Source organism: Chamaea fasciata, unplaced genomic scaffold, assembly GCF_029207755.1.
Source record: "Chamaea fasciata isolate MVZ Bird 193981 ecotype frontalis unplaced genomic scaffold, bChaFas1.0.hap1 SCAF_1, whole genome shotgun sequence".
NCBI lineage: Eukaryota > Metazoa > Chordata > Aves > Passeriformes > Sylviidae > Chamaea > Chamaea fasciata.
The window spans coordinates 85,893,685-85,919,720 of record NW_027094086.1 but is presented as its reverse complement, the minus strand read 5'-3'; the positions used below and the strand labels follow the sequence as shown (position 1 = coordinate 85,919,720).

At 41.1% G+C, this 26,036-nt stretch overlaps 1 protein-coding gene across 5 annotated transcripts in view; it reads right to left on the bottom strand.

The window, feature by feature from the left end:
- FARS2 (phenylalanyl-tRNA synthetase 2, mitochondrial) overlaps positions 1 to 26,036 on the bottom strand; it is a 236,713-nt gene that overhangs the window by 57,278 nt on the left and 153,399 nt on the right. For 4 of the 5 annotated variants that reach the window (XR_010721854.1, XM_066187614.1, XM_066187595.1 and 1 more), the window contains exon 7: positions 19,154 to 19,305. The exons of the other annotated variant lie outside the window; for it this stretch is intronic. Coding sequence is in view for 3 of the 4 variants with exons in the window: in XM_066187614.1 (XP_066043711.1) it covers positions 19,154 to 19,305 (152 nt within the window). In the remaining variant the exon portion in view is untranslated. The remainder of the gene's footprint in view (positions 1 to 19,153; positions 19,306 to 26,036) is intronic. 5 annotated transcript variants of the gene reach the window in all.

Sequence of the window (26,036 nt, the reverse complement as noted above, 5' to 3'; positions counted from 1 at the left end):
AGACTCTAATGCAACCAGGTTTCAGGAGATTTTTTTCATTTTTTTAAATCAAAAACCAGTATGAGGATACAGGGGGGAAATGGGGAGCAGCCTGCAGCAAAAATGCCCAGATTTCAAAGCCCTAGAAAAAAACAATTTTAAGTTACTGAATCACACCATACAAGAGGATGTGAACAGCTCTTTTAGGCCAGACCAAAGTCTACATAGCCCTGTCCTATCTGCAAAAAAAAATATCAGCAGTCTGTCCTTGGAGGACTGCACCCCATAGAAGAGGGACCCATAGCACAGCAGTTTTGGGAGGACTGCTGCACGTGGTATGGATTCGCACTGCAGCAGTTTTGGGAGGACTGCTGTTCATGAGATGGAGCCATGCTGGAGAACTTCACAGAGAACTGTCTTCTGTGGGAGGGACCACATGGTGCAGCAGAGGAAGGACTCCTCTCTCTGAACAGTGAGAGAAATCACAGGTGATAAACTGACCAAAACCCCATGCGCCTGTCCCACTCTGACCAAAACCCCCATGGCTCCAGTCCCCCTGTGCTGTTGGTGGGAAGGAGGCAGGGGCTGGGGGGGAAAAGGTGGGTTTTTTCAAGGCTGTATTTTATTTTTCATTATCATGCTCTGATTCTGTTAGTAATAAATTCACTTTATGTCTCTGGTTTGAGCCCTTGGAGTGTTTTCTCCTGGTCATTTAACATGAGCCCTCTGTTAAATCTTCTCTCCTCTGCCCAGCTGTAGCAGGGGAGGATGAGTGAGCAGCTTTAGTGGGTGCCTGGCATCTGGCCAGTGCCAAATCATGACACCCCATCACACTACACTCTTTTTAACAGTCTTGAGGACTGGATATCTGAAGCTAAAAGCTGAATCGATGTGCATGTGTATTAGCATGAGCCTCTCTGGGCTCCAATCTATTTTCAACACAAACCATTCCTGAGAAGCTTCTGTGTGTCTTTCATGTGTCAGTATATTCCTCTGCATTAACTCAGTCTCCCCACATAAGCCTTTGGCATCTCTGTCACCCTCCTCAAAGGGTTCCTCCTTGCTGAGGAGCTGGTTCCCAGCAGTTTCACTTGAAGCACACTGCCTTCTGCACTAGAAGCCATGAAACCATTCTTCTCTACCCATCCTCTCCAACCAACCCATGATTTTCTAAATGTCTTTTCATTTACCAAACTGTCTCTACCAGAATTGGTTTTCTCAGTCACTCCCTTGCTCTGACTATTCCTGTCAATTTTCTCTGAATTTCCTCCATATCCTTGCTGAAATGGAGAAGATCCTAGACTGTGCAGTGATCAGCCTACACACAAGAGGGAACCATGAAAACCCACAGCATCATCTCCCTTCCCACATGCCATCCAAGGACTGGTAAAGCATCAGCAGCATGGTGGATCCACAGATTCCTATTTTTGCCCCTGAGCACTAGCTTTCCAAAGATGAGAATGGAAACAACATGAGGCTTATGGCCACATTCATGTCAAGAGCAGCACTGAAGCAAACATTTCCTTTGACAGATCTCAAGGTGGCCCAGTGGGGATTTGGGGCTACCCTCCAGCCCACCCTCTCCTCCAGCACTAACTTGCCCCAAGGCATCAGAATTGCCATGCATGCTTTGCAAATGCCTCTCTCTTCCAGGGAGAGGGTTGTATGTACACATCCCTCTCTCACTAACTGTGCATCCAGATCTGTCTATAGATGTGACACCATGTTTATTTACTTAAAATGAGAATTCCAATTACAGCACCAAATTATTCTGAGGGGGTAACAACAAAGATGCTGCTTTTGGTCCAACATGGATTTATTTCAAAGAGATTTCCAACATGCTGCTCAGCAGCAGAAGCTGTAGGATTGTACACCACAAGGCGGGCTGCCAAAACTGAGCTCTGCTGCAGCTGAGCAGGCAGAAGTTCAACATAAACAAAAATAATTGAAAATGAAAACCGGAAGGAGGGAAAGGGGAGGGGAATAGACAGACAAACAGGCAAATGCCAATGCTGAGAAAGAAAACCCTAAAATCCACAAAAACATTCTCAGTAAGGAGGGAGTACACCCTCATTTTAAAAAACAGTGCAAAGAAGCATCCCAAAACGGGCTTATCTCAGCAGTGCTAGGAATTGTGAGAGCCAGTAGATGATTTTAGATTCTGCTCAGATGAGCTTCTTCACATGCTCAGAAAGTGGCCACACATTTTCAGAATGCAGGAGCTCAAACATCAGTGTGGCTTAAACTGAAGCCCCGTGAAAGCAGGAGGAGAATTAGTATCATATTTTCTAACTCTTATTAGAAAAACAGCATTTAGCTCACAGAGCTAATTGCTTAAAAATTAAAAGGAACTATTAAGTCACTTTTGCAACTTTGGCTGCTCAGGTGTTTGTGCCACTCACCGGGAGAAGCCACAGAATTGTAATTTCAGAGACTTTGGAATTATGAATAAAGTAAGAGTATTGCAACTTCTATGGAACAGGTTCAGCTTTGCAGACAATTTACTGGGGTTATGTACTTTGACAATATATGCTATGTTGATACTGTAGTCAAACCAAACAAAAAAGTGTTTGCTAGAGACTACTCCTTGATGGGATCTGCAGCCACAGTCTGATGAGCAGCGCTGGAGCTTCAGCTGTTGTAAACTGTGTAGGAAAATAAGGAGACACAGATTCCATACTGGGACAAAGGGATGGATCTGAGGTGGTCACAAAGAACTGAATTCTCTTCAATGCATCCAGGCCAGAAGAAAAACTGCTTTGGTATGTTAAGCACTGCTTTTACTGAGCTCATATCACTACTTGCTATTTTGGGGCATTGCACCTCAGCAGAAAATCAATGGAATTTCAGGGGGAAAGGCACCCTAATAGACACTACTGCAACTGAGGAGCCAGTCTGAGCTCAGGAAGCACTTGGATAAAAGATCTTAGGTTGTCCTAAGGAAGTGGCAGAAATTTCTCTAAAAAAGTGTCAGGTTAATAAATTTTATTATTTGCTACCAGTTCCATTTATGATTTAGATAGTGTTTCTCAGCCTGTTGCAAACACACTACTGAAATGATCTGAGAGAAAACCCCCATGTGCTTACTTCTACACACACAGAAACAAAGTCTGAAAGAAAAACGACCTCACAACAGACCATTCCAAGGATAGTGCAAACATTTGTTGACAGTAAATGAAAAAATTCCAAATGCTTGAGGCAATACTACCTAAGATGAATGGTAGCTTTTTCTTTACTCCTATCTCCTCATCCCAACATCCAGTCCAGCTTTTAACTTAGTCTAGAAACACTGGTTAAAACAAGTGTTGACACTGGGTTGATGCCAGGCGTCCACAGGCGCTGCTCACTCACTCCCCTCTGCAGCGGGACAGAGGAGAGGAAATTTAACAAAGGGTTCATGAGTTGAGATAGGGCCTGAGAGAGGTTGCACAATAAACACCACTTTGGGCAAATCAGGCTCAACTGGAGATATGAAGTGAATTTATTACAAACAAAATCAGAGCAAGATTATGAGATGTAAAATAAGCCCTTAAAAAAACACCTTTCCCCCACCCCTCCTTCCTTGCCCAGCCCTACCTCCTACCCAAGCAGCACAAGGAGACAGGGAATGGGGGTTATGGTCAGTTCATCACCCAAGGCTTCTACCACTGCTCAGGGAGAGGAGTCCTTCCCTTGCTGCACTGTGGGGTCCCTCCCACAGGAGACAGCTCTCTGTGAACTTCTGCAACGTGGCTCCAATCTCAAGAGCAACAGCCCCCTGCAAACTGCTGCAGAGTGAGTCCCCCCCCCAGAGGCAACAGCCCTCCCAAAATTGCTGCAGTGTGGGTCACTCTTTCCACAGGGCGCAGTCCTCCAGGTACAGGCTGCTCCAGTCTGCAAGCAGGGTCCCCTTTCTCCACTGGGTCTCCCACAGGATCACAGCCTCCTCCAGGCATCCACCTGCTCCGGCATGAATTCCTCCATGGGCTACAGGTGGATCTCTGCATCCCCTGAGGATCCTCAGGGGCACAGCTGCTTCACCGTGGTCTGCGCCACAGGCTGCAGAGGAACCTCAGCTCTGGTACCTGGAGCACCTCCTGCCCCTCCCTCTGCAATGACCTTGGTGCCTGCATGTTGCTCTCCTCCCATGTTCTCACTCCGCTCTTCTCTAGCCACAACCAAAATTGTGCCCCAACTTTGTTTCGATTTTCTTCATGAATAAGTTATCATGGAGGTGTTACCATCATCTCTAATTGACCCAGCCTTGGCCAGCAGCATGTCCATCTTCAGAGCCACCAGGGATTGGGTCTGGTGGACATGGTGGAAGCTTCTGGCAGCTTCTCACAGAAGCCACCTCTGTGCCCCCCTCCACTACCAAAAAACAGACCATGCAAAACCAATACAAGTGTAGATAACCATATTACAAAACTTATTGTCAAAAAATACATAGAAATAAAATCCAGCAACATAATAAGCGAGTTCACTGCAGGAAAGCCTGTCACACCATCTCCCAACAGATCAAGAATTTTGCTCAGCACAAATACAGTAAACAAAATCTGTAATCTTCCCAAAGGAACAAGAAAAACAATACTCTTTAAATATTATAACATAAAAGCATAAAAGCCAGCATAAAAGTCAATGCTATGGATACCAGCTCACTGACCTCTACATCTCAAAAATATATGGAGATAATAAAGGGTCCTTGAGTCAGACAGCAAAAGTTATTAGTCAAGAAAGATGACTGAATTAGGAAGGACTGACAAGATCAGGGCTGTTTATCTGAAAGAACAACAGGACTAAATAAATATACACAGTATGATGAAAGTTAATTAAGAAGTATTTTCTTTCTTTGCTCTCCTACTACAAAGTCAAACAGAACTAAATCACTTTTCAAACTGATACTTTAAAAAGAACGGGTGGATAACTTTTAGAACTCAATGCCACAAAACACTAGTGATGACAAGAACCAAGATGACTAAACTGCAATTGGGTATGTATATGAACAGTCCCTGCCATTCCACTGTAAGCAATCACTAACAGACAGGGATTAGGGAGACCCTCTGTAACAGAGGTATCATTTCCTAACAGTTTAGGGAAGGATTTCATACACCACTCTCTGTAGCATCCTAGTTGTGCTACTGCTGGCTACATAACACCCAGCTAGAGGGACACCCACCAGATCACTCCAGCACTCCATGTCCCGCTACCAGAACTGTCTGCTGGCAACAGGTGTGAGCTTCATGACAGATCTTCCACTCAGAAAGCACGTGTGTATCCTTTATGCGTGCCTGTTATCAAGCAGCCTTGATTAGAGCAGCCAAACTTCTGCAGTGAAGGTAAATTTTTTGTAATCTCAGTTGCAGTGCTTAATAATGCTTAGGCAAACTGGCCTTCACTTTTTAGTCTTTTTAGTCATCTGAGAGTTTATTTTCCATTCTGTCACTCCATCTTTTAGTTTAATGTAAAAGTTATTAATCTTAGAATTCTTTTTTTTTTCTTTTTTTTGAGACACTGGAAAAAATTACAAGTAAGAGAAAACTCAAGAACACCCTGATTGCATTTTTCTGACACTACTCAAGGAAACTCACAGATCCCCTTCTAAAGCAAATATGTTTCTTTCTAAGACAGGCTCCTCACAATGTAATACAAATCTTTGTGAAGAGGGCATTTTTTATCCCTCAGTAATGGCAAAGCTGTTAGTCCTCCCAGCATCCCAAATGCCTGTCCATGGTGAACAGCAAAACAAACATGATGAAGGAATATTTCCTAGCCAGTCAAACCAGGTGTGCTTGCAATACAAAGTCAAAGTCCAAGTCCGCAAAGACGAGGTCAGCAGTGGTTGGTTACCTCTTCTGTCCCTTCCTTCCTAGCCCCATGCTTGCAAGAGTTGACATTGCCATGTGTAAGGAAAACCCCCACATTCTTAGGTACAGCTTCAGCTGCTCTTTCATGTTCTATGCTTGATTGGCCTGGTGCTGCAGTATGAGAATATTTCATAATAAATCTATATTTTCATTTGTCCTTAGTAAAGTTGGAGATGACTGATGTTTCAGTCAGAGTTGAGCAGTTTTCACAATGCATTAAAAATGTGGCTAAGTACAGTATAAGTGTATTCCTATCACAGCTAGGTGCCTCCTGTAGTTCCAAAATACGAGAAAACTGTAAGGACTTCTGAATGCAACTGTAATGCAAATCTCATTATTAACTACCACTTTACTGAGAAAATATCAACATCTCCCTCCTGAATAACAAGAGCATTTCTAACAACAGTCATCGTATTTCTTAATGGAGAACCAAATTCAATGGCAATAAAGTCCAGGTTCCCGGAAGAAAAATTACTCTGTGCTCTCTGTAGACAGACTGGGTTTTAATGAGCAAGGAAACCACAAAGGGCCTGATCCTAAGCCCACACAAGTCAATGGGATGGCTTCTACTGACTTCAGCAGGCTTTGGAGGGAGATCTGAGGTCCTGATTTTGCATTTGTCGCACTGTCAGCTTCACTGAAAGCCACAGGGAGCTTCAGTGTCACTCAAAGAAGAAACGTTATTCAAGAACTAATATTATCCCTTTCCCCAATATGGAAAATTCCCCATTATAAACAGGAAAAAGAATAATAAATTGTTGAGAATTTCAAATTACATTTTCAAAAAAAAAGAATTCTTTGGGATGACACTCAGGAGGCTCATCTTGTGCCAACCCTGATTGTGAAGAAAGTTACGTGCTCTAAATGTATTATAATCTTTCCCAATATCACTTACCAGTGGCTTGCTGACAGCACATTTTATTTTCAAGTCTACTTTTTTCAGTCATTGTGTTTTCCAGCACCAAGATGGTCTGTTCATGTGGAACTGGTGGAATGTGTCAGAACAAACGAATACACTGGAATAGTAACTTACCATAGATGGCGGGTTGCATGGGGCTCTTTCATTTCCAATCTGTAACACAGAGCTTAAAACACGTACATTTTCCCCCATATGGTATTTTTCTTTCTACTGTTGTGCTCTGCAAGACATTACTTCAGCGTACGCCTTCTTTAATGACCTTAATAAATTACTTGTAAGCTTTGAGGTAAGGACACAATTCTTCAATTAAAACTAATAGCCATAATCGCAGCATCTCTCTAAGGTACTGCTGCTCTCTGTTGGCTTTACACTATGGAAACACAGCTGGGGTCAACTAAAAAGCTCTCTTCAGGACCGAGCACAGCATTTCCTCCATTTGATAGTCTGACCAGTCACAGATTTTAGCTCTTGCTCATCAAACTTGCAGCAGCTTTGGCTACTTGGTTATCACAGAATGTGTGCACATACATTATTTCCCTGTGGATGCTTCTTTTTATTCTTAATTACAATGAAAATGAGTTCCCACAGTACCCAGTGATTTCAGTGGGAGCTGCTAACACCTAGAAGCCCTGAAAATAAGGACTCATTTTATAAAGCCAAACCCAGGAATATCTGCATTAGTGGACACTAAGAAAAATGTCTGCCTACGTGACACAATTAAACACTTGGCTCTGTATAATTGAGCCTAGCCACTGACTTCAAGAAAAACTTGAATCGGCTGCCCCATCCTAGTTGAGCTTCACTTGCCAATGCACATCCCATCTCCCCAACACAACTGAAAGCAATGTTCTGACCTAAACAGTTAAAATTCCATTGTGGCTTGTCAGACGTGGCACTTAATACTTCGGTCTATGTGTCGCTGGCCCACAGGATGAGGGTGGCAATATCTCAGCTGAAAACCACGAGACCTTCATATATCAAGGTAATAAAAAAACCCCCACAAAAACTACATTAAATCAGTCTTCATCTATCTCCTTTCTGGTGTTCATTCACAAAGAATGAAGAGTAATTCATTTCCTTACTATTCATCTGTCCCACATGTGTACTAATAGGCATGAAAATACTAAACATAAATCTTTTCTTCATCCTCAGAATGATTTTTAAAAGGCACCCTTCCCTTACATTTCTGTGTGATGCCTGATAAATAATAGATCAGTTGTATGGTGTTAGTTTTAATATTAATGTTATCAGACAGCATTTGAGAGAAGTGGTGCAGAAACCTGAATTCTGGAAGAATTTGGTATGGCAGCAGTCACCATCCAGATGTATTTTTTTCAGCTCAGGTCCATCTCTTAATATACAGACCTTATGGGGTATGCAGGACCATGAATTTCCCTTCAATTTACCCAGAGACAAGGATGCTGGCTGCAGTTTTTTAAAATGAATTATTTAAAATTAACTGGTAGGTTAAAATAAAATATCCATTGAGCACAAAAGTAATAGGAAGATACTGTGATCTGCTTCAGAAATCCTGACCTTTTTTTATTCTGAAATTAAAGAAAACCTTGTTTCCTCAGCCTAAATGTTGACATTTCCCAGTATGGAGATAAGCAAACTTTGAGCCATGTAATGCTTTGATTCAGCTTAAGAAATTCTTCCTAGCTATAGGGCTTTATTTTTTCCTACAAAAAATATGTTCTGGATCCATAAAATATAAAAACTAGGATTAATTATTTAGTGCTGTATCCATCACTCTTCCATGCAGTACTAGGAAGCATATAAGGATGTTTTCCTCCCATCTCCTATGCTGGCAGCTTCATAGAATGTGTGTTTAGCTGAATCTAGTCAAAGAATTAGGGGCCAGGCCACCTTGTTGTCCCACTCTACAGTTCTGAGAAAGGCCTTGTGGTGAGTGCAAACATGTGCAGGCATCACACACATGAAATTCACAGCACACAGAGGACAGTGATGTCCTTCATCACCCCAAGGAAAGTGTGCTGTGGCAGCCTAGGTACAAAGATTGTTGTAAGCCATGAGCGAACAGAGCCATCTCCACCTTCCCTTGCAGATCTCTAGTCAAGAATTCCAGAGAATCTGAGAGAGCTTGGGATGTGCTACAGATGTGTTGTTTCTCCACACTGCTCAGACACTGCAGAAAACAAACATACCATACTTGCACACTAACATTCATTTAGGAGGAGAGGGACAAAAGTTGCATGAAGGATACATCTAATTGTATTAAAGAAAAACCACTTTCAGGTACACACCTGACACCCAGCCAGAACACATTTCTGTCCCTCACCCATATTCCTTTGCAGGGATTCTCAGCCTGCAGTGCTGTCATCCATCACTGGCGGCCTTGACAGGACTGCTCCACCTTGACTTCCTAGACTGTACTGTTACTGTGGGAGAACGAACGGGGGCAGGGAAAGAGACCAAGACAAGTGGGCAAGGGTATGGAATCCCACCCTCAGACAGACAGCATAGCAGAGACATCAGCGTCCCAGGCAGCAGCAGAGAGTCAGAGCACAGGCAGAGAAAACTATTTCAGTGAGTAGAGAGGGACAATACTCACCATCTAATAAATGAGATTACAAAAGCTTTCCCTCTCTGACATACATCCATGACAATGGTTCTCAAACTCTAGTATGCTCACAGTTGCAGACTAGGAAAAACAGTTCTGCACAGAAGTAGCCTCCACCTCTGTTCTACAAGGTCAGCAATTCACTAGGATTTCTCTGAACTCAGAAGCACTCATGAGCCTATTGCTATCCCTTGTGCATCCTGTGGCAGCTGACTCCTTTAGCCATTTTTCACCGTCCCACTGCTTGTCAATAAATCACCGTGCTAATTCCTGTGACACATCCTGTGAAGTGCTCTGGGAATTGTGGCAAAGATTTCTGGGCTGCATCTGAGAACTGGTGGTGAACGGCTGACTTCAGGTTGACATGATGAAGAAAGGTTAAGCTCTTCAGCTGAGCAGCCTCTTAGAAATGATTCATTGTGATTCCAGCTATCCCTTTTCTATATAGCAAGTCTATCCTCTGCATCTGCCTGAACACGTAAGGGACTTGACGCTTGTCTTCTGTGTTGCTCATGTACTTAAGTTTTCCTGTCTTCTCATTACCTGTGAAGGCTGATTACAATTCCTATGGAATATCACCAGTGATACATCACACTTCAAGGCTGTGTTTCCCCCCACCCTCTAATGGGAGCCTGTGGTTGCTTCATCCTTTTCCTTTCTTGAATACCAATCCTCCCACAAGCCTGTGTGTTAGCCACCAGCCTCCCACCAAAGAATAATGGGACTCCTACTGACGCTCATTAATAGTAAATTATTTTCAGCTAGTAAAGACAATTCTCTCGGTGAAGATTCTGAAGAGCCAGGGATGTTACAGCAGAGCTCTGTCTGCCCCACAATTGATTTGAATACAGTGGTTTGAAGGAAACCTCAGACTTCAACAGGAACCCATTAAGAACAGCTATTTGCACGGTGCCTTTCTGAACACTGAGGACAGCAAAGAAAGTAGAATCTGTCTATCATGGTCAGCTGATTATTCTTGTTTATTTTCTTTCCTAATTAGACAGTCTTCAAATAAACACCACTGGCATCAGAGACCTGAATTAGCAGTCACAAGCTGTGTAAAAAGACATAAGTCACAGAACTCACCTGATTTTTGAATAACGCAAGAAATTTTGGGGTGGTTTTTTTGTTTGTTTGTTTGTTTTTGTAGAACAGTTCAAGTGTGTTCTTTTTCTACAGGAAAGACTTCCCTGCTCCTCTTCCCATTCCTCTCACAGTTCTTCATGACACTTGGATTTGGACAGGGAAGTGCTATCTGCACGACTCTTAAAGCAACCCAAAGGAATTAAGTATCTGAATCCACACGGGAATTCTAAAGGCCAAGCAGTTAAAAACCTTTGAAAAGGGTGCTTAACAAAAGTATGCAGACAGATTCCAAGTCTACACATATACAGATAACAAATATAGCACTGAAAAGGTCTGCTTCCATATCAAACAATACTTTCTAGCTTGTGCTATTGAAGTGTATGCTCATTTTTCCTGTCTCTGACTTCACCCTATTTTGTACTACAAAAAAGCTGGAACAAGGGCGTTTGAAATTTGGAATTTCTAAAATATCTGAAAGTTTTTTCTAAACAAATACATGTGCGTATTTACTCAATTAATTCTCTATATTCGTTTCAATCACGAATGCTTTTGCTGGGGAGGAAAAGAAAGAATTACAAGCTTTTCAGTTCAGTTTCCTCAAAAAAAGAGAATACCCAAAACAACAAACCCTTGCAGATGCGTACTCTGGGCTCCATAAATGTCCTTGTCACTGTGCAGGATATCTGGGAAAGCTAAACTCCAACAGTCTCAGTCCTGGCAGGGAACAGCAAAGCATCATGAGTGCTATAAAACAGGGAGTAAAAGATCTGCCGAAGCCACGTATCAAGCAGCATGGCAGGGTTACCTTGGAGTTACTGACATGGAGCGCAACTCCCGCCTCCTTTAAATTTCCTTTAGGCAGTTGGGATGAAAACCTTATCACCTGAGAGCTTATCTCAGCTCTGCTGGGACATGAACAGAACCCATATGTCTTCCTAAAGCACCTCTTTCTGAGCAGCCCAGTGTTTACTCTAAATTAATTTGGCCAGAAAGTCCCCAACCACCTCCAAGCAGGGACTGCTGTGAGAATGGAGCAGCTATTTCTACACAGCTGCTGTTCTAAGGGAAAAAAGGCAGCGAAGAGGAAGAGCCTGAAGAGTACCTGGGGTCACTGACTGTGAATCAAGCAAACAGCACTGCCTGTTGGGTCAGTCTGGGGCACAGGGAATGCGTGATACACACATAAACCAGGAGTGAAACGTGTCCAAACTCTACTACACACACGTCTCCTAAGCTGAAACTCACAAGGCAAAAGAATCATAAAATTATAATGAAATGGTTTGGGTTGGAAGGAACCTTAAATATTATCTAATTCCCAACCACCTGCCATGGGCAGGGACTCCTTCCACTAGACCAGGTTGCTCAAAGCCCCATACAACCTGGGCTTGAATATTTCCAGGAATGGTATTAAGATATGGTCATTAAAATGATCAGAGAGATGCTTCTGCCTGAATTAAAGAGCAAACACCACCATATGCTGTAGTCAATAGTACAGATTTTTATTTACCGGTAATGTGAGGGAGATGCAAATAAATAGGAAAGAGGAAGGTAGAGGGGGGAGAAAGAGATTAACAATCAAAAAAAATATCCCCACTGTGGATGCTGATGGCATCCCATTGGTTCTCTTCTTCTGATCTTCTCAGTGGGGATGGTCACCTCCACCAGAGGTGGGGAAACCCACCAAACAGAGTCCAGTGACTTTATATTCCTCTCAGGTTCAGGTGGGAACACCCAGGTACCTCCCCTGGAGTGGGGAGTTTTACACTGGATGATGCCATATTTTGGATCAGGGAACACTTCAGGAGTGTTTGATGGTTTATGACACCTTCTATGACTTTACAGCAATTATGGCACATCAGCAGGATTGAATATCTTCAAGCTACATGTGAATGTCCTGATACTACTCCAGAAGGGTTTTTTCACAGCTGAGCCACTTGCATAAGAACTTTGGCATGATAAAAAACATTATCCTGCTTCCAAGGATTTGCCTCATATCAGCCTCTTGCTTTATCTGGTTCAACACCCAGCTGTAGCCTCTGGTGATGGGTATATACACCCCCTCAGCACCTGGGCAAAATGGTCATTGTTGGAGTCATTAACTATTAACAGTCCAATCTCTCAGAACAGGGCATTCACAACTTCTCTGGGCAACCTGTTCCAGTGCCTCACCACCCGCACAGCAAAGAATTTCTTTCTAATCTAAACCTAGCCTCTCTCACTTTAAAGCCATTCCCCCTTGTCCTGTCACTACAGGAAGTCCCTCTCCATCTCTCCTGCAGGCCCCCTTTAGGTGTTGAAAGGTGGTCTAAGGTCTTCCAGGGTCTTCATTTCTCCAGGCTGAACAACCCCAACCCTCTCAGCCTGTCTTGGTAGGAGAGGTGCTCCAGCCCTCTGAACATCTTTGTGGCCCTGCTCTGGACTTGCTTCAACAGATCCATGTCTTTCTTATGCTAGAGAGCTGGATGCAGCACTCCAGGTGGGGTCTCACATGGGCATAATAGAGGAGCAGAATTCCCATCCTCCCTGCTGGCCATGCTGCTTTGGATGCAGCCCAGGATACAATTGGCTTTCTGGGCTGCAAGTGCATGTGCCATGTCATGTGGAGCTTCTCATCAACCAACACCCAAAATCTTTCTCCACAAGGCTGCTCCCAAGCCATTCTCTGCCCAGCCTGTATTGGTGCTTGGCATTGCTTCAACGCATGTACACAACCTTGCCATCAGCATGACTGCAGCAGGAAGGACAGAAAAGGTTCTTATTCTCAAGAAAAAACAGGTGACATTGATCCTGTTTGGGACAAGAGAGGGAAAAGAGAGAAGAAGATGGACTGGGGATACTATTGTGGTGTTTTAACTAGCCACTATGTGGCTATGCTCTGCTGTGACTGCTGAAGAAAGGCTCAGAAGTGAACGAGAATCCTCTGACAGAGCCTCCCATGAACAGCTAATCTATTTAAAAAATATTATAGTCTTACATTCATGTGACCAAATGAAGGGGAAAAAAATTCAGAGCTGAAGAACATTGTTCATTAATTGAAAACCAATCCTCTGCTACCTCCTGTCAAAAGCAGCTTCTGGGATATTTTTTTTTCTGCAGTGAAGCTGCTGCTGGGATTTTGCCAGTTCAGCAGTAAAAGGTAATCTCAAAGAATCCCTCAGCAAATTGTAAAGTGCTTGGGCTGAAGAACAACAAGGTGTTTGGGGACTGACTTGATTGTTTTAATTTGCGTAATACCAGCAGCAAGCAGCACTTAAGAATTATTCTGCTTAATTCACTTATTCCAGAAGCAAGACAAAACCAAGCCAGCTTTAATGAATAAAACAGACCTAAAAGTATTTGATTTTATCCCCATGTAGATAAGGAAAAATTCAAAATCTGGCATCTGGAAAGTGATGTTCTTACATTATATCTTCTGTATACAAACAAAGAGCTAGGGGCACACATTGACACAACACAGAAGTCAATAGGATCTGACTCTTTGCTGCCAGATCTGTTCCTTTTACTGTTTGGAAAAGAAGAGACACAGGTCATCTGAGTACTCCCAAAGTCTCTCAAGATGGTGCCACAGTGCACCTACCTTCCTCCTTCACAGCAGCCAATACATTTCCTCTCACTTCATTTAACAGACTTTGACAAATGTGCCAATCTCACCCCAGAAGTGTGCAAGTAATTGACTCAAAGGCAAGAATAAATCCTTTCTTACCTATTCCCCACTTATATTTTTAACAGCATAGCCGTCAAAATGCAGCAAATCAATTTTTCCCCCTTACTGTCTCCACTCTGCCTTTTCAGAATATTTTTAGTTGCTCTGATTAAAAATTTACCTCGTAAGTACCACTGAGGACACAGTGCATGTCTTGATCACAATTTTGTATAACTTCTTCAGCCTATCTATGTATCTTCCTTGCAAAGGAAGATGTGGAGCCATATCTTTCCTTACTTCCCTTATCTTTCTAACAAAACAGAAATGTTAGTAACTAACTTTGAAAGACCGAAAGGAAAACAATCTCACAGCAAAACGCAGAGAATACATTTTCATAATGAAGATGTGAGGCCGTCACATGTGATGGGATTACACAAGATACCTTATACAAGAGAAACGTGGCATGCTAAGCTAAAAAACACATTTGCAGGTCTTGCCCAAAGAAAAGATAAACAACCTCAGCATTTCTGTATTCTGTCTTTGGTGCTGCATTGTAGGGGACAGGCACTCATCCCTGGACTCTTACCTCTCTGTCCTCTTCACTGGGGACAATGTGGGTCACAAATGTCTTGTGCCACTTCCATCACTTATTCTACCATGTGTGATTAACCAATACTCCCACTATTACTTTGTCCAGATACGCTTTAATTAACATCCCTGAAATTCTACTTTCCCTGAAAAATGTGTGCAGCCACAGTACTTATCTGTGCTTACCAAAATATAAGACTGTATGAAGGAATGTAAATCTTTCTTCCTGGGATTCTCTCCATGGCAGCAGTTTTGATTTGCTTATTCATAGCAGGCAGAGACCTTTCTACCTTTTGACTGTCATTCAGCCACCCTTTCTTTTTTCCCATGACATCTGTTTCCTATCCAAAACTGGAGAAGTCTTGACCACTGAAATAGAGATTATCTTCTGATTTAATTTCTGAGGGTCATTCACATTGATTAGACAGCTTAGACAAGTTGAGTAGTAAACGGCCTAAACTTAAAGATATGGAGGATAAAACACCCATTGCAAAAAGTAAGGGAACCACCCATTTCTTTTCTTCCTTTAGTATCAATATAGTACAAAACAGTCTTTTTTTTTTTTTTTTTTTTGCAAATGTTTGTTCCTCAAAATGTTCCAGGGGGGAAAATGTCACCTACAAATCCTCACTCATCATGTATTTGCACAGCAACACTTAAAGGTCCTTAAAGATCTCCAAGGATTTGAAAGAAATATTTCAGTCAGGTAGCAAAAACAGTGCCACTGCTTTCCAGTGTCTGGTTACACAGCTCATGCAGCATCTGACAACTCCAGGCAAGTCACAGTGAACTCACTTCACACATCATGCATGGACAAATATATTCCACCATCCAAATGTATGGAAGTCTAACTGTTTGAAGCTAATGCAACAAGCAAAAATAGCTGCAATACACAGGATGGACTGTGGAAAATGTTTTGCTCACTGCAAAGACACACTTCTCCTCTGCTTGTCTTACAGATGGCCTGCTCCTGTTCTTGCCAAAACCACCACAGCTTCACTCAGTTTCCTTGGCACTTAGAAAAGTCACAACTTTTCCCTCACATATGCTGGCTGATTCTTTATATACCTGAGTAACAGGTGTGTAACAGCCATGTTTTGCATTATTCATCTTGGATGAAGTTAAAACCTGGCTGTGTGACACATCACACATTACTCAGTTTACCTCAAGGTTGTGTTTTGATTTTGCTCAGTTAAGTTTACCTAAGACACTTTTAGGCTGGAACAGTTCTTAATTATTCCGGCACAGAAACTTGGCATTCTCCTAAATTTGTGCTTTTCAGCAATGAGACTCCTTTTTGCTGTATCTTTAAATTGCCTGTGCTTCCCTAAAAGTTGTCTCAATATTATTACCTTACAAAGCTTATAATCAAGATTTACTTGGTTTCAGGCATCTCTTCCTTTGCTTAAATGATTACTTGTGCCATGCTTTTTCCTGCCCCCACTCTCCTTTTACCTGTAGTGAAATACATTTTCACACCATAACTGCAATGTACTGGAGAATGGGTATCAGTCCAAAGCCCAGTGAAATCCTGAAAGGTTTCTGAACCACAGAAAAGGCAACTACACAGTATTACACAGAGAGCCTCTATAAAGGATCTTAATTTAAAGAGCTCGTTTTTGTGTTATAAATTAGTTTTATTTGTATATTTTCTATTTTCAGATCTTTATAGTCCTATAACTAAGAAAAGTAGCTTAAGAAGGAAAATAAGACTACCAAATGTCCTAATTCCTCATGAAATTGGTGTTTTTTAAAAAAAAATCTGAATTTTAAATTCTAGATGTGATTAACTACAAGCATAAACTTATTAAGCTGCTTGTAGGTAACTAACATTCAAAACAGCAGCACTGCAGCTTTTCCAATCCTAGACACTTTACTCCCATCCTCCACAATAGATTCACTAAAAATTCAAGATAATGATTACAAGTACCTAGATCTGTAACATACAGATCCATAGCAACGCTGAGGATCTCTTATGTTAATTTCTGTGCCCAGAGGCTTTTCTGTGAGACTGAATTAAAAAAGCCACTGTATCATTCCCATAACAAGATGATTATCTAGGAATTAAGACTAAATAGAAAACTCTTTTCAAAACGTCAGTCTTCCAAGGCCTTTAAAAATCAAACAAAATTACTTATGTGGCTTACATCATCAGTTCTCAAAAGTCAAATATCTGCACACATCCCATTCTAAGAAGAAAGAGCAAAGTAACCATTATGTTTTAGTCCTCATTTATGACTTCTTGTTAATGCAGTAGATAATCTCATTGGAATTACTGATTTTTAATGGGACATTCAAAAAGATTTCTTTCACTGTTGTTGCAGGGGGAAAAAACCAAGAAGACTACAACATGACTTACCAACAATCCATTAGTGTCACCTCTCAAATTCCTCAGATATAAAGGTGAGAAATTTTTCCTCCTTATAGTGTCAAAACATTTTTGGATGTCTGCTGAGTGAGGTTTAAGTGGTTTTAGAGAGCAAAACTAGTAAAGGTCCTAAACACTGTGTGACAATTCTCTGGGAGCAATCAACCTTCCCGTCTATTTGCAGAAGTCACAGAGGCAACCAGAGGAGGAACAACTTGTTCCTTGAGGAGGAACAACTGTCATCCCTGGAATATGTTCTGGATGCATCAAAGCATACCAAAGGAGGAAACACACATAGCAGAAACCCAGAGTAGCGAGTCCTGTCCCTACCTCCCTACCACTCTACGAGTATGGAAGACAATATTGTCAGCAAAGAAGAGAAGCATGACCTGTGAGTTGAGCCATGACTGATGCAGTGCTGCTAGCAGGCTGTCACAGCCTATGTGGATTTCTCCCGTAAGATGCCAAGAGTAATCACAGAATAATACTGCCACTGTTTGAGGAAGCAGGGAACAAGATCTCTCCAAACTTCCAGACTTGCAAGAGCTGCTTGTGCTACACATAGGATTTTCCCCTAAGAGATGATGTAACAATGAAGATAATTGCTGGTTTGGTATCATTGAGGAGAATGTAGACAAAAAGTGGCAATGAGCACAGAGGTGTTACACATGCAATAAACTTTGAGCATGAATGAATGGAAGAACCAGTTCCAGAAAGGGGTTCAACAACCAAGTTTTTACAAAAAAAACATTGATTGCACTGTATCAGAACCATCATGATAGAAGACAGCAGGATCTGTGTGCAGAGCCTTCAGTGTCTATGTACTCGTGCTAACTGATACTATGGTGCACTGCAAGTGACAATAAGAAGTTATCCATACCTGAAATAAACTAGCAAGTTCTCGTTTTCCCTGAAAGATGTAGTCTGTTCTTTACAATGAAAAGTACTCAATATCTTATACTAACATGCATTCCTCTTCTGCACACACCATCTTGAGTAAAGGGTTAAGATAATTTTGCATGATTTGCGTGTGAGAAAGACTCAAAAATTAATGACTCAAAGCTTTAAGATGCCCACACAAATTTAATTTCCATTTCTGTTTCTTCACACAGCACAAACAGTCTCATGTAACACTACACAAACAGGGTAAAAAGGAAAAAAATCCTCAAAAAATAAAAATCTACTGAAACACCATGAAAACCAGGCCACAGAACAATCTATTCATCTGGCCTGTAAATTCAAAAGAACAACAGGTTGAATACCTGGATGTAGAAAGAAGAAAATAAAAAATCTATAGGTGTTGGAGAACAACATGAAGCATTTTCCTGTCATCTTCAAAAAAGGTTTACTATCTGCCCTCCTACACCACTTGAAAAAGTCTCAAGACAAATTATTTCAAACCTCTGTTTTAGAAAGCTAGATAGACAGCAGCTTCTCTACTTCTTGATTTGGAAACAGCAAATTGAAAACCAGTACATATGTAATAGCTGACACTTGTCTGGTTATGAGGCAACTGTTATTACCAGTTGGACAAATACCCTGTGTACTCCCTGGTCATGTCAGTGCTGCTATACCCATATGGTGTTCTGAAACCTGAGAGATTGTTCAATAGCATATAAAAAAGTGTCAGAAAGAAATGAACAAGGTCTTGGGTTTTTTTTCCTCCCAGTTGAACACTAACAATAGCATTCTGCAGGAAACCATTATTAGCAATGATGTTATAATAAAGGTCTACTAGTGTGTCAGGACTGGAAGAAGGAAGGAAGAGAACAAGGAGACAAACATCAGTCACTTAGCGAAGAGCAGGGCTAGAATGTCAGACAAGCTATGGACAGGAGTGTCACGCACTGCCAGATGCATTGAGGAAGGCAGCTGTTCACTGTTGCAGTCAAAACCTGAGCACAAAGCACTGAGGTAGTCTGAATACTAGGAGCTCAGTATTAGTGGAAAACTGAAAAATAGGTAGTATTTCTTTTAAGTAAAAAAGTTGTGGGGTTTTTTTTGCTGCAGGAAGGTTTTGGAGCTAAAAAATGAAATGTACAAATACTGTAAGAATCAAGAACTTCTTGGTATACAGAACTAAAATACTCACAAAATATTTATACTGTGACCACAGGAAAAAGATGTTTAAATTTTTACTTACCTTGGATGGGCAAATTCATCCAGCAGGACAACCTTTTCTATCAAGTCTCCACCAATGGTTCGAACCAAATCATAGAAATCATTCTGAGAGTATGTCTCAGAAGGCAGCCAAAAGGAGATGTCATTGATCAAAGGCGGATATCTGCTGAGTGGCTAAAAGACATTAAAAAACATACCTTTATACGTGCTTGAACTTGGTAACTATATCTACAACTGTTCTGAACTTACGTAATACACAAAGAACACAGTTTAGAGGCTTTTTGAAATGCTCTTTGAAGTGCAAACTGACCTCATAAACAACTGAGACAGAAGATTTTTTACTAGGAAATGTCTTTTAAAGATCCCCTCATAATAACTTTGATTTATTCATTCAGAAGAAAAAACTTGTTTTGTTTGCTAAAATCAGTGTTTATGACCCTGAACACACTTTTGCAACAGAGCTGTTTAGAGGGAAGAGACAATGTAAGGTGGTTTTTCACTGGGTAGAACTTCACTTTTTAAAACCATGTTTCAGACTTTTTGCAGATTCAAAACTTTTTATCACATTCAGATATAAAATTTATATGAATTTTATAGGATTCTTATATTACACAACACGTTTATTATTTTTACTGTCAAATTTTAACAAAGCCTATAAATAGGCACCTTCTTGTTTAAATGTTATAATAAGAAACACACTTTGGCTTAAAAAGAGGGATCAGCTCACTTTCCAGTGGTTTTTATAGACATCCAAACATCTACAACAACAAAAAACATATGGCTGTTAACAAAATTATTTATTCCACAAGTACTACAACAGGCTTTTAAACACAAAGGGGCACCTTAGCTGCACGCATAAAGTGGGCAGACAGTGTAACCTGTTATTTGCAAAAACAGGAAGAGAAAGAGAAATTAAACCAGACAATTAACTTTTCAGTTTGGATGAAATTTCCCAGGACTCTGTGGGTTTCAGATCTCACCTTTGGTGAGATGTTTCTCCCTTTGAAGAACAGAAAATGGTAACATTCTTCTTTCATGACCTCTAGGTTATATAGTATCCTACTTCTGCCTTGCATTAATTCCCTGCAGTTGGAAAAAGTACTTTTGCACAAGACTGTTGGAGTCTGCAGGAGAACATCTATTTTATTATTTTGTTTATATGTACAAGAGATCCCATGCGTACACCTTGGTCTATACAATGTAATATCTCACTCAAAAATGTATTCCATGGTTGGGAATGTTTTATGATGGAGCAGTGGAAATGTAAGTGAGTACCTGCTAAAGCAATAAACCCGTTAATAAGGCAAGTTTACAGCATTCTGATTTACACAAATACTGTTCTGTAGAGTGTAAACTAGTCAATAAATATCTGATAAGGAATACAGTGCAAGTTTTAAATTAATAATCCCCCCCAGCAAATAAAATTTTGAATCGCTAATGATTATTGAACTTCTTAAAGGAATAAACTTGTCAAATGAATTCATATCCTGTACATCAAATTAAAAAAATAAAACTTGCACACCAAATCCATTGCAAAAGAGCTTTTGATAAAACACTAATGAATGAAATGCAAATGTCTCTGCTATTCAAAAGTTGCAGCTGCAAATGCTGGAGATGCTCCTCGGACAACAACCTGATAAATGTGTTAGTGTAAATAAAGTTATAATCCTGTAGTAGATCCCTGTACTCTCACCTCATTCCTATCTACCACTTTATTTACCACTGCCTTAGTTCAGGAATATACTGAACATGCTTCAACGCCTGGCGGGACTAATACAAAACTCACAGCTCAAGACATTTAATCATTCAGCCAGAAGATGTGGCTCATGAGCCTTAGCATGATGAGGCACCTACTTTCATCCACACAGGTACAAGGACAATAAAGAAAAATAATTACATGTTCAGGTAACTCAGAAATGTTTTGTGCTGGTTTTGGCAAGAATTAATTATCTTCACAGTGACCAGTGTGGGGCTGTGTTTTGGATTTGTGCTGAACACAGGGTTGGTAACATAGAGATGCTTTTGTTATTGCTGGGCAGTATTTGCACAGAGCCAAAGCCTCTTCTGCTTTCCATATTGCCACAGTGGCAAGAAAGCTGGGCAATTTGGGAGGAGACATAGCTGGAACAGCTGACCCCAAGTGACCAAATGACATCCTGCTCAGTATATAAAGTGGGAAGGAGAAGAGGGAAGGGGGGGATACGTGGAGTGATGGTGCTTGTTTTCCCAGGTAGCCATTACATGTGATGAGGCCCTGCTCCCCTAGAGATGGCCTGCCCATGGGAAGCAGGGAAATAATTTCTTGTGTGTCCAGCTTTTTTTTCTTCAGTGTCACCAGCATGCATACAGAATTTTTGTGTGTATGCTTGCATGTGTTACAAAGACTGAAAGAACAAATGCTTAAAACATAACATAAGCATAACTTTTTATTATTAGCTACTAACCTTTTCTCAGAACCTTGTAATACAGAAAAATCTTTTATGGTAAAAGGCAAGGCAATAATCCCATATTATATTGTCCCTTCACCACCTGGCTTCAGTCAATATCATTGCAGTAAGTCTTATATCAACACTAAAGTTAGTATAAGGATAAAATTCCTAGTTCTCAAATGTATCGATCTGTTTGTTGTAGAGCTACATGAGTCACATAATAGTTTATTAGCTACACCTAAAATGGGAACAGGCTACTAAAGAGTCTCCAATTGGCAAGCCAAAATGAAGCTCCAAAATTTGTATTCAGGCACTCCAGCAAATACATACTTTGGTCCAACAGACTGCTTTGTCATTCCTTAAACCTGCCTAAACTCTCCTGCTCTTTAACAGCAGAGTGGTCTAAAGTCCACTCACTTTGATCCTTTTTCCAGTTCAAGGCAAATGCCAACCCTGGAGGCCTTTTCCTCAAGAATTTACAGACATTTCAAAGGCTCCCCTTGAGAGAAATGTGTTCTTCCCACTAAATCTTCTGCTCTGCTGTCATCTCCAGCTACCACTTCCAGCTACATTCCTCTTCATGGCTTAGGAGTCCTGCATCACAGCGCTTGGAGAAGCTACCAGGACATATCTGGCTCTGCAGGCTGTATGTTGGCTGAACCCTAGCACACTACCCAAGCCTGGAAGCCCTGCTGTTCCTGCTTCCACTCCCTGATCACCTCCTTAGGTTTCTGAGGAACTGAAAAGAAGTTTAGGAGTTGGTAGAACCAATCCTACCTGCAGAGTGTTGCTGCAGGGCACTGGCCAAGGTTGTCAGTAAGCACTGCTGATGCACAGACATTTTTTTGGTTCCATCAGATCTTCGCCACCACAGTGCTACTTTAAATGTTTTGTTTACTTTCTGTTTCAAACACTTCAGCATACTATCATTGAAATTTTTCAACTGCCTCAGAAAACGAATGCTTTCCCCAAAATTACACTTTCTATAGGACTCCACTGAACCCATCTTGTAGAAAATACTGCAAATAATGACATCACATTTTTTAATCACCCAAGGTGAAAGCATTTAGGAGTTCTGAATTACTATATTATTTAAACTAATAAAATGGAAGTTTATGGTGATCCACCCTCAATGATATATGTTTATTAGTGATTAGTCAAAGTTCTTTCTCTGGCTAATAAATCAGCCAAGTACTTCATAAAATTGCAAGGTTTTCCCTCTCAGGATGCTAATTTTAGTACAGAAATGAGTAGCTAGACACCAGTGCTATAACCTGCTGCTCTGCCAGCCTGCCTTGCCTATGCCTAGATGTACCTGAGGAGTGCACCACTAAAAACATAGGGCTGTTACTCTTTCATATGGGTTAGTGATAGTTTAGGGCATTCCTCATATCCACCTCTCTGCTCTGTCTTTCTGTCTGAGATTACTGCCCCTGCAGCAGTTGATAAAACAAATATGTGCCTGTTCCTTCACTACTGCAGTTCACAGCCTGCTGCAGCCAGCTGAAAATTGCCCCTCTCATTGCTTTATGTTAATATGTGCTGGATGAAGAATTGCAGCAGCTCAAGTCATTGGGGGACAGCTGTCGTAAGCAGCAACAGGATCCACCAGAATTCATTTGTCAGCATAAAATAGCAAATACTTGGGCTCTGTGTATGTTGCCATACCAGGGCACTACTCTGGATGCTTTGGCAGCAGGAATCAAGTTCTCACCGTAAGAATGGTATCTGTTCATCCACACATGGCAAAGGATCATCACCTAGGCTGGATCCAGATACCTCACAGCTGTAACGGAGAAAAACCCCCTCTGAGGGCAGAACCTCCCAAGCCACAGTAAAAACAGCTAGCAATAATGCATAGCCAGTGCCAGTGAATAACCCACACAAAGCCATGAAGTGTCTTTAGCCCAGAGTCCCAAAAAACAGGCTGGACACCAGCACATTACACAAATATTTGTCATTAGGAAAAAAGGCCACTTTTCCCCAGATGCATTAACCATGGGTGCAACATGGCAAGGGGACAGGAGAAGTTTTGTGCTGTGGCTGCTCACTCCATTCCTTCCCTGCTACCAGCTGCAGATGGGACAAAACAAACAAGTGACAAATACAGCAGAAGAAAAAGCTGTACTTGTATTTTGACAGTGGTGACACAAATGCAAGGTTAACGACAACACGTACCAGAAACTGGGTTAGCAATTCCACAGCAGCTAGGCTATTAAAAAGTCAGCCATGCTTTACTGCCATCACCAGTCTAAGTCAGAAAAATATGAGACTTGGCAGCATCATGGCTGCTAAGCTTTAACAGTCCTGCATTGCCCATGTTTTGGAGAAATATCTACATAAACTATACAGTTTTAATGCAACATCATATTCTCATCAAAATGAAAACTACAGTCCTGTAATAACTGAGCCTTTCTTAATATATTCCATGGTGAAACTACATTAATTCAGTGTTATCATAGGAAATTTAAACACGTAACAGGCATGAAATTCAAATTTGCAAATTTACAGCAGTAACTTAACCCCCATGCACATAATGAAGTTTTCTGCATTAGTGTGTATGCTTCTAGATTTACATTTCAGTATTTATGACCAGTGTAAACAAATTACAGTTGCTGCAGGGAACATAACTTTGAATTTCTTGGTTGCCATGGCTTAAAATTCAGTCACAATATTCCTCATTATTAGAAGTTTTCTACCCTCCCTACCAAATTGATTTTTTCCTCAGTTATATAGAGTAAATTCTATATATTCATACATGCATACGCACACATATACACATTTTTGTGTTTAAATACACACACATATCCTCAAAAGAGGAAATGTAAATTTCAACGGACAACTACCATAAAGTCTGAAAAGCAGGTATAAAATACGTTCTGGGATTAAGTTCTTAAAACCAAAGCAAACAGACTAGTCTGGGATCAATGCACCGCTCTGTCCCCCTGCAGGGAGTGGCAGAAGTGTGTTAGCCTCCACTGATGCTCTGAGTTTTTCGGTGAATGAACACAGAAGTATGAACAGCCCTTTTTAGACACCAATCTGCTCACCCCAACAGAGTTTTCACTTTGAAAAGCTCACATACAGGTACAGGGAACACCATATGTTCATGGGAACATCAAGTGCTCTATGGATTTCAGGCACTCTGCTTGTACATGGACCATTCTGAGTGGAGGAAGTTTTCTTTGTACATGGAGATATTCAAGAACGATCTGGATGCAATCCTGTCCCATGTGCTCTGGGATGACATTATTTGAGCAGAGAGGTTGGACCAGACGACGTACTGTGGTGCCTTCCAACCTGACCCATCCTGTGGTTCTGACATTCTGCATCCAGGTTGAATAGGTAAGTGCCCTGGGGCCACAGACTTAACTTCCTAGCTAAGTCTCAGCCTTCAGTGTGAGATGACACAAACCTGTGGACCAGATCCCTCTCTGCTGTGCATGTCACCATGAGAGCTCTGTCCCCTTCCCACTTAAAGTATGCCCTATGAGGTCTGGTTGGAGATAACAATTTCTTTCTTGAGCCCCATTCCAGGTTCCCTGAAGATGCAAAGTAAAAAGGGTTTAATTTCTTAAATTCTGCCTAAGCAGTCACCAGGTAGCTCTCCATATCATCCTACTTAGTCACCTTCTTCAATGCTTGTCAAGCACCTTTGATCAGGTAAACTCCCTTAAGACACAAAATGAATGCACACACATGTGCACATGGACAGAAACAAGTGCAACCTTTCTTGCATGCTAAAAGTTACAGCTCATATAGAGGAACCTGCCTGACAAAGGAAAGTCAATATCTAATATGACACTGAAAAAATTAAGATGACAAAAAGCCAGTAAAGAGATTAAACTTTGTTGATAAGCTCCACCTTTTCCAAGCAGCAGGAAGAATGCACAAGAGGGGTGGTGCTGTGGCAGAATGAATGAGTAGAATGCTTGCCTTTACACATATTCACCCAAAAGTAATGCTGATTACTAAACCTCTGCGGCCCCACTGGAAAGGCACGCTGTATTCTTACAACATTTCATTAAAATGAAGTAACTTTAAAATAAAATCAAGCTTATTTAAATTTGTAATGAAAAATGCATCAAGTTTAAAGTCACAATATACTCCTCTGAGTGCAAACATGCATTTTATACCACCTGTGGTCAGAAAGCTGAGAAATAAGGCATGGCTTTTGAGAAGATTTTCAGACACAAAAGAGCACTTGTATTTCCACTAAAAGGGTTACGATTCTAAATGATTAGTAAGGAATTGAAAAAAAAGTCAAGATAGATTTAAAGAAGACAAAAGTATTGAACTAATGCTTTTGAAAGCAAGGATGTTACAGTGTACACAGCAGAGATATTCCCAGACACCTTTTCCCTTGGCCATTTGGATATGCCTTGCTTCTTGTGATCTGATTATAAAAACTACCAAAGGATAAGTATAAATTATTCCTAAATACCAACGATGGACTCCATGCTCCATGTTTAATGA